Genomic DNA, 12,563 nt, shown 5'->3' with positions numbered 1-12,563 from the left:
GCTTGGTATAAATTGATGCAGTTTTTCTGTAGCTATAACACTGAGAAAATCTTTATAGTTAAGCATCATTCACTTTGATGACTTTATTAATCAAGGGCTCCCAAAAAAAAAAAAATATCCAATGGTATAAATAATTAAAGATCAGAGTGACTAATTCATATCCTAAACTAACAAGCAACCTCCTAGCAAGCAATTGCACAGGCTGAATGCAAGACAATCTGAAATGACCTCAAATAGCCATTCACATAGTTGGAAAATGGGCATGTTTAAATGAAGGTTGAAGGACGTGCAAAGTACGCAACACCTTGAAATTCATTTGGAATCATGTGCAACATTTTGTTGAAGCACATATGAAAACTTCTATCCTAACTTTGTGACCATTATCGTAGAAAATATTAACTTCACAGATTTCTTTTAATGCTACTGCAAATGTAAACACTTTCTTTCTCCACTAGGATATTGATGTGCTTCAGAAATGTTCCTGTATATACGATGCACTATCATGAAAACTTGAAAGAAGAGTGAGGCTGAAACTACCCTTCAACTTAAGTATTATTGTGATAGCGGAGCTGGTTCTAGTCATAGATAAAAGGGCTTCACTTTTAAAGAAAGCTCGAGGGATCTAGCCCATACTTATTAGAGTTTGAGGTGATTATGATCCAAAATGGCCATGTATCCAGCCTTAACAATCTGCAGTAGAAACAATTTATGGGTAGGCAAGAGAATGCTCTGTTCAGGAGACGAACAGTGTGTTGTCAAACGTAACTGTAAATTAAAAAATGGAAGAAATGACGATAAGTTCAAGAACAAAAAGATATTCATCTAGAAAAAAATGAATCTTGAAACAAAATATATCAAAGTTGAGTTCAAACCAAATCTAACTAGATTGGAACTAAGGCTTAGTAGACTTGAATACACGAAAAATACAAATTTAAGTTGAGGTTGGAAAACAAAAAAATTAGCCACGAATCAGGTTGACAATTGAGATCCTTCACCATCCTCTTCTCTTATTCTTTTTTAGAAAGTTTCTTATTAAATAATTTGAAATATAGCGAAAGTATGACAACATGATTTCATAAGTTTTTCACGATAATAAGAATATGATAATCTTCAGCAAGCAAGATACAGTGGCATATGTGCTATTATGCAACCAAAATACAACCATACTGCAACTCTTGAGGATAAATTCCTGACATTTCACGTTCAAACTTTATAAGCAGTTTCCTTCTAAAAATGCCTTCTAAAACATTCGTGTCTACTTCAAACACATTTGAATTTTACTAATGATTTAATTTTGAACTCAATAACAACTAACTAAAATTGTTCAAAGCAACTAAAAACCTACATGAGAAATTCAATGAAAGAGAACATAATAAGGGTAAAGATTCAAACTTTACTCGCCACCAGAAATATTGAGGGAAGCAGTCATTTGATTCAGGAAATGGCTCTTGTTAAGGAATTTGATAACCTCTCATCAATTAATGCAACAACTAATGCAATTCCATCAGAACCCACAATGGGCTTTGGACTAGGCGAAGGAGAAATCTAAAAGCCACCCAACAAAGAAAAAAAGAAATTTACAAATTCCATTTTCAGCTACCCAGAAACACACATCAAAAGAATCAAAGTTTCTATTTCTAGAAATAAAAATGTTAACATAAAATATCAGTGGAGATGTATGGTGGGTTACCTGAGTAGTGTATGATCCATTGGCAGTGATCAAAACAAGCAAGACCACCATACCAACTCTGATATTCATATCTGTGCATATACTATGAAAGTGTTTGACGTATAAGCTTAAAAACCTTAACCTTCTGAGCAGAGAGATTCAAGATTCAAAGTCATGTGATACTTTCTAATTCCTTCTACATAAATGACGAAATGAAACCCACAAAAAGCTGTAGTCATTGCCGCTTTGCTTATGTTCTTTTTCTTGGTAGCTTCTCTTGTTCTTCTCCTTGTATTCCTTGCAACGTCCGTGAGGAGAGTTCGAGTTAAGTTATTATATTATTTTTAGTTTTTATATTGTTACTTGATTTTACTACAAAGTAATCTTACATTTTACGGAAAATAAATTAATTTAATAAAAAAAATTTATAAAACACATTTTTATTAAAAATAATTTATTATGAAAAATTTATTAACTTAAAAAAGTAAAATTTTTTCAAGCAAAAAAATATAATATTTAATGTGTATTTTTTTACATAAATTACTTATTCTTTTTATTAAATCATTATATCTTATTTAATTAATATTTTTTCATATTATTAAAAGTATTATATTTTCTTTTACATGAATAAACTTTATTTTTGTCTCAATAAATTAATAAATTTTTCGTAATCAATTATTTTATAAAAAAAAATTATTTTATAAAAATTTCATAAGGTAAGTTATATATTTATATTAGATTATTTTACTTTTATAATAAATTAATTTTATTTTGTATAAAGTCAAGTAACCATAAAATTTGATAAAAAAAATAGTAATAATATAAAACATCATTATTCTTTTATTATTTAAATTTATATTATTAAAAAAATAAATTAATTATAAAAATCTTAACTTGTGTAACATAGTTAATTCAGTTAATAAATATGAAAATTTTTTTTATTAATTATGATTTGATCCTACTGAGAAATATTTTATGATTACTTATTTTGGATATACATATGTGTGTATTGCATTTTTTATGTTAGATTTGGTTTTATTTTCTTTAGGTTTCCATAATGTTTTCCTTTCCTCATCCTAAACGACGTCGTCTCGTATCTTCTCTGACTGTCTCTGAAAACAATTTCATTTTTTTTAATCTGTCACCGTTGCTCACTCCTTTCTTCAGGTAAATCAAATTCATGCTCAATTCATCAAAATTAGGGTTCCATTTTCATGTAATTTGACCTCCAAAATTATGTCAACGGAGGAAATCTCCTTAGTTCCCTCCCAAAATGGCCTAAATTCTCAGCTCGTCTTCCAAAATGATCCCTTGCGCTTCAACTGCGGGCCTCCCCAGCGCCGCGTCGGAGGGCATCGGGGCCGCATGACCACTACCCGAGAACTCACTGGCTTTATCGATGACAAGCTTTTCTCTTCCTCCAACTCCGCCGCCGCCAACAACCGTTACTTCCCCTCCCACCAGGGCGGTCCCCAATTCCCGCGCAATATGTACCGGGAGAATCGTAATTGGAACGGGAACGGGACCCGCGGTGATGAATCAGACGGTGAGGAATATGACGAGGTCGATGATGATGGCGTGGATGGTGGTGATGGTGACCATGATAATGAAGTGGAGGCACTGGTTGGTGTTGATAATAGTACTAGTAACGATAATAACAATAATAATAGCGGCAAAAGCAATAACAACGATGCAACCGCTACTACTGGTACCACTAGCAATACTGGTAATGTAGATAAAATGGGGAATGGAAATGGAAAGCCCAAGCACCATCCTTCTTTTGGTAAGTATAGGTACATGGTCCAATTTAGCTTCTCTACTCTCCATTTTTGTGTTTCTTTCCTGTTTGGGTTTTTCCGTTGATTTTATCTTTTTACTAGTTGGGGCTACCGGAGAAATTATGGCGGTAAAAAGTGGAGGTGGGAGTGTAGGCCAAACGGGGAATAATACAGTGACAATAGCAGAATCTGATGGGCATATGTATTACACTCAGTATTTGCAGGGAACAGAGGGGTCTGGTAGTGCGGGGAAGGATATGGGAGGTGATGGTTGTGGTTTTAGTGGAAGAAAGGAAGGTTCGTCGTTTTCATGCGAGTCTGGAGACTCCTTGAGCGCCATTCTATCGGACTCAGTCACGTAAGTTTGTATGTTGTATTTTTTGTTTGTTTATGGTCAAACTATACTTTGCGTGAAACAGAGAAGTCCTTTTATATTTATCAAGGAGAATGTGCTTGAGCTCAGGGTGCACGTTTTATGTTTTGGTTGACTTTGATATGTTGTAATGTTCTTTTGTCTTTCTTGTTGCGAACTTTCTGCTTGCTAGAGTGTTCACTTGTGTTACATATTTACGTTAGCTTTTCGATTCAGGGGAGCTCTAATGGATGATGCAATGATATTACCATGTGGACATTCATTTGGAGCTGGTGGACTGCAGCATGTTATCAGAATGGTAAGTTCTTAGTCAAAGGCTATTTTTAGGTTTTTGGTATCATTCATTTCAAGATGTTGTAGGGAAAATTCATGCAATAGGAAATGTCTAGCATCTGGTAAATTTTGTTGTGAATATCAAAGAGTCATATGTTAACTGCCGATAAAATGTAACTCATCACCAAATATCAATTTGACTATCATTTTGCTAGTTATTCCATCGCTTTGTAGACATGATGACTCATGGTATTGGAGCTCTATTATTATTTTGTTGTTACAATTAATTGGTTTCAAAAAATACACTGTCTACCCACTTGTCTGTGTCAAACAGCAACATTGATGCAGTTGATATTCTATCGAAAATTTGTTTTCTTAATTAATTTTTATGTTCTGGGATTTTAATTGGCCTCCTTTATGTTGCTTGAGTGAATTTTCTTGTTGACATTGTTCATTTGCTTTTTACACTCATTTTATAGATGGGTTTTATGAGATACATGTACATGGTAGCCTTCTGTCAAGCTATGCTTAATAACAATTTTTTTCTTTTAGTTGTTCATGGATACTGGTCTTGTTTCTTTGAACTATGTTAACTTTGATGCTTTCTGATCTGTGTGTGCGCAAAAGCACACACTTATCAATTTTCTTACCCTTATTATGAGATATGATTTTGATATCTTTTGCAATGCAATTTCAGAAAGCTTGCCACACTTGTTCACAGTCAGTTTCTGAAGACTCGATAGCTCCTAATCTCTGTAAGTGGTAATTTTTTTGTCCTATTAATTCACTTTAATGGTAAAGATTTCACCAAATCATTCAGATAACTATTAAGAGTGGCAGCAAGAATTAGGGATGGATAGATCATACTTATTATGACAAAGACCCTGTTCGGCAATAGCTTTTAAGGTAGCGTTTAGTGTTTTGACTCTGGTTAAAACACTACTCTTAATTATGTTGTTCGGTAATATAATGTTTATACTAACTTTTGGAAATTAAGGGAGTGGTTCATGAAAAACTATCCCTCATAACTTTTAAAGGTTGAGGGAGCGTTTTGATTAAGGTCGACAAAATTTTATTACTATTTTTATGTTTAACAGCTAATCTAATAGTCATTTTTACCGAACATTTTTACTTTAATAGGTATATAAACAGTTAACCATTAATAGCTAATGTCTAACAGCTAACCATTAATAGCTAATAACTAACAGATAACTGCTAGTAAAACGACTAACAACTATTGAAACGGCTAGCAGCTATTAAAACAATTAATATTGACAAACAGGGCCAAAGATAAATATAAAACACTGGTTTATTGCAGTTCCCGTTCTCCTTATTGTAGTCTTTTGTGATCGTATTTGTACAGCTCTCCAAGCTGCAGTGCAGGCATTCCGCCGGGAAGAGGAGTTACAATATTATCACTCATCCAAAAGGAGGAGAGAGAGGTTTGAGCAGGTTTGCCTTCTTCATGCCTTGGATTTTTCTAATAATATAATTTTTTTTAAATTACTTCGTAAGTGGTATTAATATATGTGCTAAGGAATATACAAAGGGAAAAAAATAATTGAGCAGCCAGTTTATGTAGTGAATCATGGTAGATTGGCAGTTAAGCTGAACTGTTTTTTATGAAATCCTGTTAATCAATGACTTTTTTTGGTATTCTCAAATGGCATATTGCTATTTTGCTTGCTAACAATTTCTCATATCATATGCACTACAGCTATCCTTGTATTATTTCTGACATTTTATCTAAAATAATTTTTCTATCCTTGCAGGACAAAGGTGTTTATGGTGATTCACCTGCAATGGATACCCCAAGGGGACGAGGTGTGCAGTTCCCATTTTCTGTGACAGACCGGGTTATTATAAAGGTTCTTTCCCTCCCAAAAGCTTCCAAGTTTTGGCTGTATCCTTATTTATTAGTCAATTGAAATTAATGTTAAGAGGACAAATGAATCAGGGAAACAAGAGGACACCTCAGCAGTTTGTTGGGCGTGAGGCGGTCGTGACAACACAATGCTTAAATGGATGGTTTGATACTTTCTTGCTCTATCTTCATTTTTTTAGCAGATTTGAAGGTTTGCCATATTGTACAATAAAAATAGAAATTGATCTGAATTGCTTTCTTATGGTGAGCTTATTCGCACTTACATGTGTTATTAAATGTCTTGCTTCGTCGATAGTTGTTTTTTCCTTTTTCTTTTCTTTGATAACATTTTTCGTTCCCTTGAGAGGAGGATATCTTTCCCCCCAACTTGCTCCTCCTTTTAAAAAGTCTCCTTTTGTAGAAATATATGTATAACATGAAATCTGCTTTTTAACACAGTAGACTCCTAGAAGGATAATGTAGTAAGCAAAGATTAATAAATTGGACCTGTATAAGTTGAAATTAGAACTCTGTTGATTAAGACTTCAGTTTTATGTAGTGGCTGTTGTAGAGGTAAAAAAATCTCATCTGGAAACTCAGCTGGTTATTCATTAACTGATGCATAAGTCATGTATAGGTATGTGGTGAAGACATTGGATAATGCAGAGAGTGTAAAATTGCAGTATCGTTCTCTGGACAAAGTTTTGGATGACCCATCCACTAAGGCTATGTCCGGCAAGATGCCCCCAAATCGGCTCTAGAGCTAATGCTTATACAAAATGAGGCAGCTATGTGTTACCAAAATGCAGCATTTCACACAATCTAACTTATATTTTACAGCTTTCTTGCTTGTGCTCTTCTATATTGTTTTTCTCACAGGCAAATATGTTGATATGAAGGCCTTTTAAATTAGTCATTTTTGTTTCACATATCACTGCAGTTGTCTTTGTATTTAACTAATGTTTCTGTAAACATGATTGTAATGTAACCATTTCTGTTTATAATATCATGAGCAGTGGCTGCTTCATGTTGGCTCTGCTTTACAGCGAGCCCTTTAGCTTGAATATAGCTGATCAAAACAATCAAGGCATTTTCTGTTCTTGGTGCAAAATTGAACTGGCTATATATTCCTACGTGTACCCACAGAAAGAGGGTGCATCATACTTTCTTTTTTTTTTTTCCTGAGCTAGACATTGAAAGAAGTAAGATTATCATGAATAACGGTTAAAAATTCTAAATCATTCTACACTCAGATAAAAACCAAGAAAAGAATTACATGAAGGATTTTATTATTCTACCACTGCTCTGATACTGCTGGCAGATAAATTTAAAACAAGAGAAAAGGTCAAAAGCGTTCCTCTCCTAATGTTGCAGACTTGATAAGCTGCTTAGCCTTGCAAATTTGAACGCCTAATCAGTAGTTTGCTAAATGCACATGGACATTTCAAGGTTCAGTATTAGGCAAGTCACCACAATAAGATAGGTTGAAAGGGGGGGGGAGGAGGGGGGGGGAAAGGTATTTGTTAACGAGATCAGAAACAGGATACGTTCTCCTTTGACATCAGAAAACTGCAGGTCGAATAGATAGAGGCTGCAGCTGCTCTAACTGCTATTTCTCTCTCAGAGCTGTCAACTTTCCTGCACCACAAAGAAAATAATAAATTGTTGAAAAACTCATAGCAATATCCACCATACAGGAACCCTTGATTGAGAAAAAGTGTAACAGGAAATGCATTATTTAAATTTTCCACAGGATAGTGGCAACAAAAAGCAAACTGCCAACTAAAGATTAAAGATGATAAGAAAATTTTATTTTTATGTTTCAATATCAAAGACCTGCACTTGCACAATAAAAATAACTTGAGCCTATTCAGAAACAGTCTTCAATACTAATTTGCAAGAATTTTGCTACTTGCCATATTTTGCAGCACTCCAGCCTTGCCAAAAAAAAAAAAAAGACAAGCATGAATGTCAACTTGATGAAAAGAGAACTAAATTTTATTTTATAACATTTTTTAAGGATGCATATCCTTGACAAGGACGACATGAAGCAAATATTTGACATGTTTACTTCAATGTACGTTTTCTCTTAAAGCCAGACAGGACAAAAGTTAAAGATTATTTCCTACCATAAAAGCCATACTTTCCTCCTTTTTATTTAGACTATATTAAGATCAATACCTTACTGATCATATTTCCTTTTCCCCATGAAGTAAGGCAGTGGAGTACATAGAATGACTGAAATTATGTCCAACTTCCAACACAATGCAGAAGATTTGAAACGTGAAGTGTATATGCTAATTTAAAATGCTAAGGCAGACCAACCGCAATGGAGCTATTTTTAGCTCATAAAAGCTTTACCTTTGGTAATTTTCTGATGTTTCCTGCTGTTGGAAACCAAAAATGGAGTTCCAATGAAAATTTTGCAGCCCCTCATCACAGTGCAGTTGCATTTCTTTTACCTGGATCAACCAACTTTCCTGCAATTTAAGCCACAAAAGATAAAGGTTTAGTTATTGATATTGACCTCATTAATAAAACAAAGTTTCTAGTTTAAAGAATTTCTGTACAGTATATTAGATCGAGGAAAACAGCATCTTCTTTTTACATAAACTTTGGAGACAACTATTTTGTGGGGAAAAAAATATTATGTTTCCATTAAAACAGTTAGGTGAATAATAAGTTAAATCAAACATCTATAAATGGATGAAAGATCCAATTTAGTCAAATTGTATTTCTTTATCCTCTCCAAAGAGAAAGGAAACTCTGTTTCAGGAAACACCTATATTTCATCTACTAGGAGCCATTGATATGAAACAGAATATTCTCCTCTCATTCTTACAAGTTGTTTCTCTTCTTCAGAAAGCGCTTTATCCATCTGATCAAACAATGTGCTCCATCTTGCTTGATGCATGGCAGATATTGCATTATCGGACAGTCCATCGGATGAAGTTTTCATCATAAAAGGATCATTCTCTTCATTAGATGGGAATTCTTTTGATATTAAAAAAGGTAACTCTGTAGTAATTACAGCTCGGACTCTTTTCTTACTGCGTCGCAATGCTGCAAGTATAGAACACAGCTTATTTGCCAGGATAGTGCTATGTATTCTTCACTAAAACCTTCGGTATTTTTTCAAATAATAGACCACTACCTGAGAGGCGCCCTTTAATGTCTTGATGAAGAAGCTCTAGCCATTGAGAAGCAACGCTAGCAGCTGGAAGTTGAGAAAAAGCATTCATTTAATGAAGACAGTGATGCCTAAATACTTGCAAAATAAAGAACTCGAATGCTATTCCTATGTTTCTTGTAAACTGTTGATAAACTACCACATTTTCTTCATATATAAAAGTGCATAAATTAAATTACAGATTCTCTTTGTGTACACACCTCTTACTGAAAGAGAAGAAATGCTTATGACATTTGTCGATTCCTCATTAGAAAAAGTTCTAGATTCCTCAGATACCTTGCTTGATGTTGATAACTTAAGTGCTAATGTATCATCCTCAATGACAGCAGTGGAATTTGAGACAGAATTTCTACCACATATCCTATCTACCATGCTGGAGTCACACTCTCCAGTTAATATATGGTGTCCTCCTATTTGTTTGTTACCACATAAAATAGCTGAATCCCCATTTCCTTGAGAAAAACTGAGTAGACGTATAACGGAATCACTAACATTGCTGGTTTCTTTAGTTTGAGTCTTTAGATGCCTTTCATGCTTGGCTTCAACACAACCATTTTCAAGTTTTTCAGACCTCACTAAGGCCTCTATTATGGAATGGACCTGTTTTTTGTTCCTCACATGGTTTATAATCCCAGGGTTCAATCCATTTAACAGTCCACTTGGAGCAGCAATTTTCGTGAACCTATCAACTTGTTCTTTCTTTGCAAGCTCCATCTTTTTCTTGAGAAGATCATTCTTGCTTTTCCTCCCACGTTGCTTCGGCATTGGTATTCCTCCATGTGAAGATGAGGTTAAACCACTTTGAATCGAAATGCCTCCATGAGAAGATGAGAGAAAACCATTTTGCTTCATCTCCTTCCAAACTCTCAATGGATCTTTCTCCTCAACTGGACTAGTAGTACTCCCACACTCAGAAGCATCCCTTTTTGATTTCAAGTGATCGTGATTTTTGGAATTATGAAATGATTCCTGCTTCATGGAGCTAGTAACATCTTCTGCATTGAGATCCAATCCAATCCCTGCAGAGGTTGCATATTTACTTTCATGTTCTCTATCATGCTGTTTAAGCAAGGAGACTTTCTTACATGTCTCAGTGTTTTCTGGACTTTCATTGCTTGCTGAATTATTAGCAACACAAGCTTCACCATTGAGATCCAGTGGTCTAGGGGAAGAATTGACCTCGACTGATAATGAAGTCCTCCCACGTCTTTCTACTTGCGTAGCATCCGGATCCAAGGTTACAGGCAAACTGGTAACTTGAGAAATTTCTACACGAAACTGAAATTGGTCACTAGCTTCTATATTTTTCAAATGATGGGTGCTGGTTTCTGTGGAATTTTAAAGCATTAAAAATGTAAGAGTTTAAGCTTCAAAAATAATGTCTATATGAGAATTACCATAATTGGGGAAAAAAAATTTGCATCTCCTGTAAGTGCAAGTAAATTAGTAGAGGTCTAAAAGTGACAGGATTGAATGTACATTGAGAAAGCGAACAAAAATTGGCCTAATTGGCTAGCAAGGGCAATTTATAGAACAGAAACATAAATAAAGCTGCCCTTTTGGAAATGAAAAACTATAAAGAATTAACTACGTAACCAAATATCCATTAGTAATTCAACGGAAATCAATTCTAGCATTCCTTAAGACTCAAAATTCATTGGCAAAGCAGCCAATAGAATCAACAAAATTGATAACTTGATAATAATAATAATAACAATAATTACCTTCAGACCTCAACACGGAATCAAGATTTCTCATTTTAATCCGCTTATGAGCACTTTCTTGTTTCTCTCCCAATCTGCTACTACTTCGCTTCTCTCCAATCACCTAAAAGCAACCCAATAAAAAAGAGGAAAAAATCATATAAAATCAGATTGAAACAGAAACATAAAACACAAATTCAATCAAAAGCTGCCAAGAAATATAGAAACCAACCGTAGAATCAGATCCGAGCAACCGTAAATCACTTTGATTCTTCATTATCTTGGAAACCCAGTTCAAGTCCAATACTTTATTGGCACAAAATTCAAAAAGTATTAAAAAAACTTTAAATTGAAGAGGGTTTGCAGTAACCCATGAACGAAAACTAACAAAAAAATAATAATAAATAAATAAATAATAACCAAGACAGAAACTTTGTTGACAAGGGAGTGAATGAAAGTAGAATGGAATGGATAATATGGTTTAGAAAAGGGAATAGCAGATCCGTAATTGAAATGTTTATTAATTTGAATTGGAGTATGAAAGAGCGCGCTTAGCAATTAGAATATTGGAATAGAAAACGAGTTAATTATGGATTGAATTTTGAAAGGATAGAGTTTTTCAAATTCAAAATAGGTGGTGGAGGGATTTTGGTTTGGGCCGTAGGGCCTTTTATATTCTCATCTTGTAATGCATAGCCTATATACTATAGGCCGTAGCTTCTTACAAGCCATTTCCCCCTGTGCACGTGGTCATCTGATCAATTTGAGCTCCAATCATTAGCGTCTTATTTAATACCGCGCAATCAAAATTACTCTTAATTATATTATATATTTAATTATATTATTTTTTATTAATTATCAATACTATTATTATCATTATTACTTAATCATCAATCACCACCGTTACTGCGCTACTAATCACTACCATTTCATCACCATCCTTTTACCTTTACTTTGCTGTCGTTATGATTATAGTTATTATTACAATTATCACAATCTAATTATTACCTTCTTCATTTTGCTATTACCACCATCATTCAATTACAGTTGATACTACCATCACAATAATCACCACTTAACTATTATTACCATTCAATTATATTACACCACTATCACTTATTATTAACATTATAAATAAGTTAAATATTAAAATAAAAATTATGATTACATTACAGTATTTGTATTTTTATTTTATGACAAAATAGAGAAATATAATGATAATTATATTAAATTATAATTTTAATTATATTACATAATTAATTATATTATATTATATTATGCCTTGCCAAACATAAATGTAAATAATATATCTGTAAAATTTACTCTTCATAATTTATAAATTATCTATGTTTATATTAAAATAAAAAATATTAAAATTTAATATTTTAGATACATTTGATAATTTTTGAATTTTTATATTTATAAAAAAATTGAGAATGAGACTCTCTTTAGTTTTTTATTATTGTCCCGATTTCAATTATTTGGTAACACTATTTAAAATAAATTTTTAAATAATTTCTATTTTTAATTAAAAGATATTTTTAAAAAAATTTAATTTATCAAAATGATTAAAATAAATATATTATTAAATAATTTTAAAATAAATAAATTTATAATTTATTTTAAGTAATTACTTTTAGCTTAAAAATTAAAATAAATAATAATTTTTTATTTATAATATAGATTTAACAACTTATAAGCTAAACGAAATTA

General features: G+C 33.0%; 2 protein-coding genes across 5 annotated transcripts; one reads left to right on the top strand and one right to left on the bottom strand.

Moving 5' to 3' along the window:
* Nucleotides 1-2,780: 2,780 nt before the first annotated feature.
* On the top strand, nucleotides 2,781-7,021 carry LOC110668055 (U-box domain-containing protein 62). Of its 2 annotated transcripts, XM_058151939.1 has the most exons (8): nucleotides 2,789-3,452; nucleotides 3,550-3,805; nucleotides 4,037-4,118; nucleotides 4,791-4,848; nucleotides 5,457-5,545; nucleotides 5,866-5,961; nucleotides 6,051-6,121; nucleotides 6,595-7,021. In XM_058151939.1, exons 1-8 carry the CDS (start codon nucleotides 2,906-2,908, stop codon nucleotides 6,716-6,718), a joined length of 1,323 nt encoding a protein of 440 aa, XP_058007922.1. In that variant the 5' UTR covers nucleotides 2,789-2,905; the 3' UTR covers nucleotides 6,719-7,021. The 2 variants fall into 2 exon arrangements, with proteins under 2 accessions (XP_058007921.1, XP_058007922.1); XM_058151938.1 differs by having other exon boundaries at nucleotides 2,781-3,452; nucleotides 6,051-7,021.
* A 129-nt stretch (nucleotides 7,022-7,150) lies between these two features.
* On the bottom strand, nucleotides 7,151-11,600 carry LOC110668054 (uncharacterized). 3 transcript variants are annotated; one of them, XM_021829082.2, is made up of 8 exons: nucleotides 11,083-11,600; nucleotides 10,872-10,974; nucleotides 10,233-10,475; nucleotides 9,348-10,166; nucleotides 9,112-9,174; nucleotides 8,800-9,020; nucleotides 8,319-8,437; nucleotides 7,460-7,595 (listed from the first exon to the last, which is right to left on the bottom strand). In XM_021829082.2, exons 1-8 carry the CDS (start codon nucleotides 11,125-11,127, stop codon nucleotides 7,490-7,492), a joined length of 1,719 nt encoding a protein of 572 aa, XP_021684774.2. In that variant the 5' UTR covers nucleotides 11,128-11,600; the 3' UTR covers nucleotides 7,460-7,489. The 3 variants fall into 3 exon arrangements, with proteins under 3 accessions (XP_021684772.2, XP_021684774.2, XP_021684773.2); XM_021829080.2 differs by having other exon boundaries at nucleotides 7,151-7,595; nucleotides 9,348-10,475; nucleotides 11,083-11,598; XM_021829081.2 differs by having other exon boundaries at nucleotides 9,348-10,415; nucleotides 11,083-11,597.
* Nucleotides 11,601-12,563: the final 963 nt, after the last annotated feature.

Source organism: Hevea brasiliensis, chromosome 8 (genome assembly GCF_030052815.1).
Source record: "Hevea brasiliensis isolate MT/VB/25A 57/8 chromosome 8, ASM3005281v1, whole genome shotgun sequence".
Lineage (NCBI taxonomy): Eukaryota > Viridiplantae > Streptophyta > Magnoliopsida > Malpighiales > Euphorbiaceae > Hevea > Hevea brasiliensis.
This window is presented reverse-complemented; position numbering and strand designations above follow the sequence as displayed.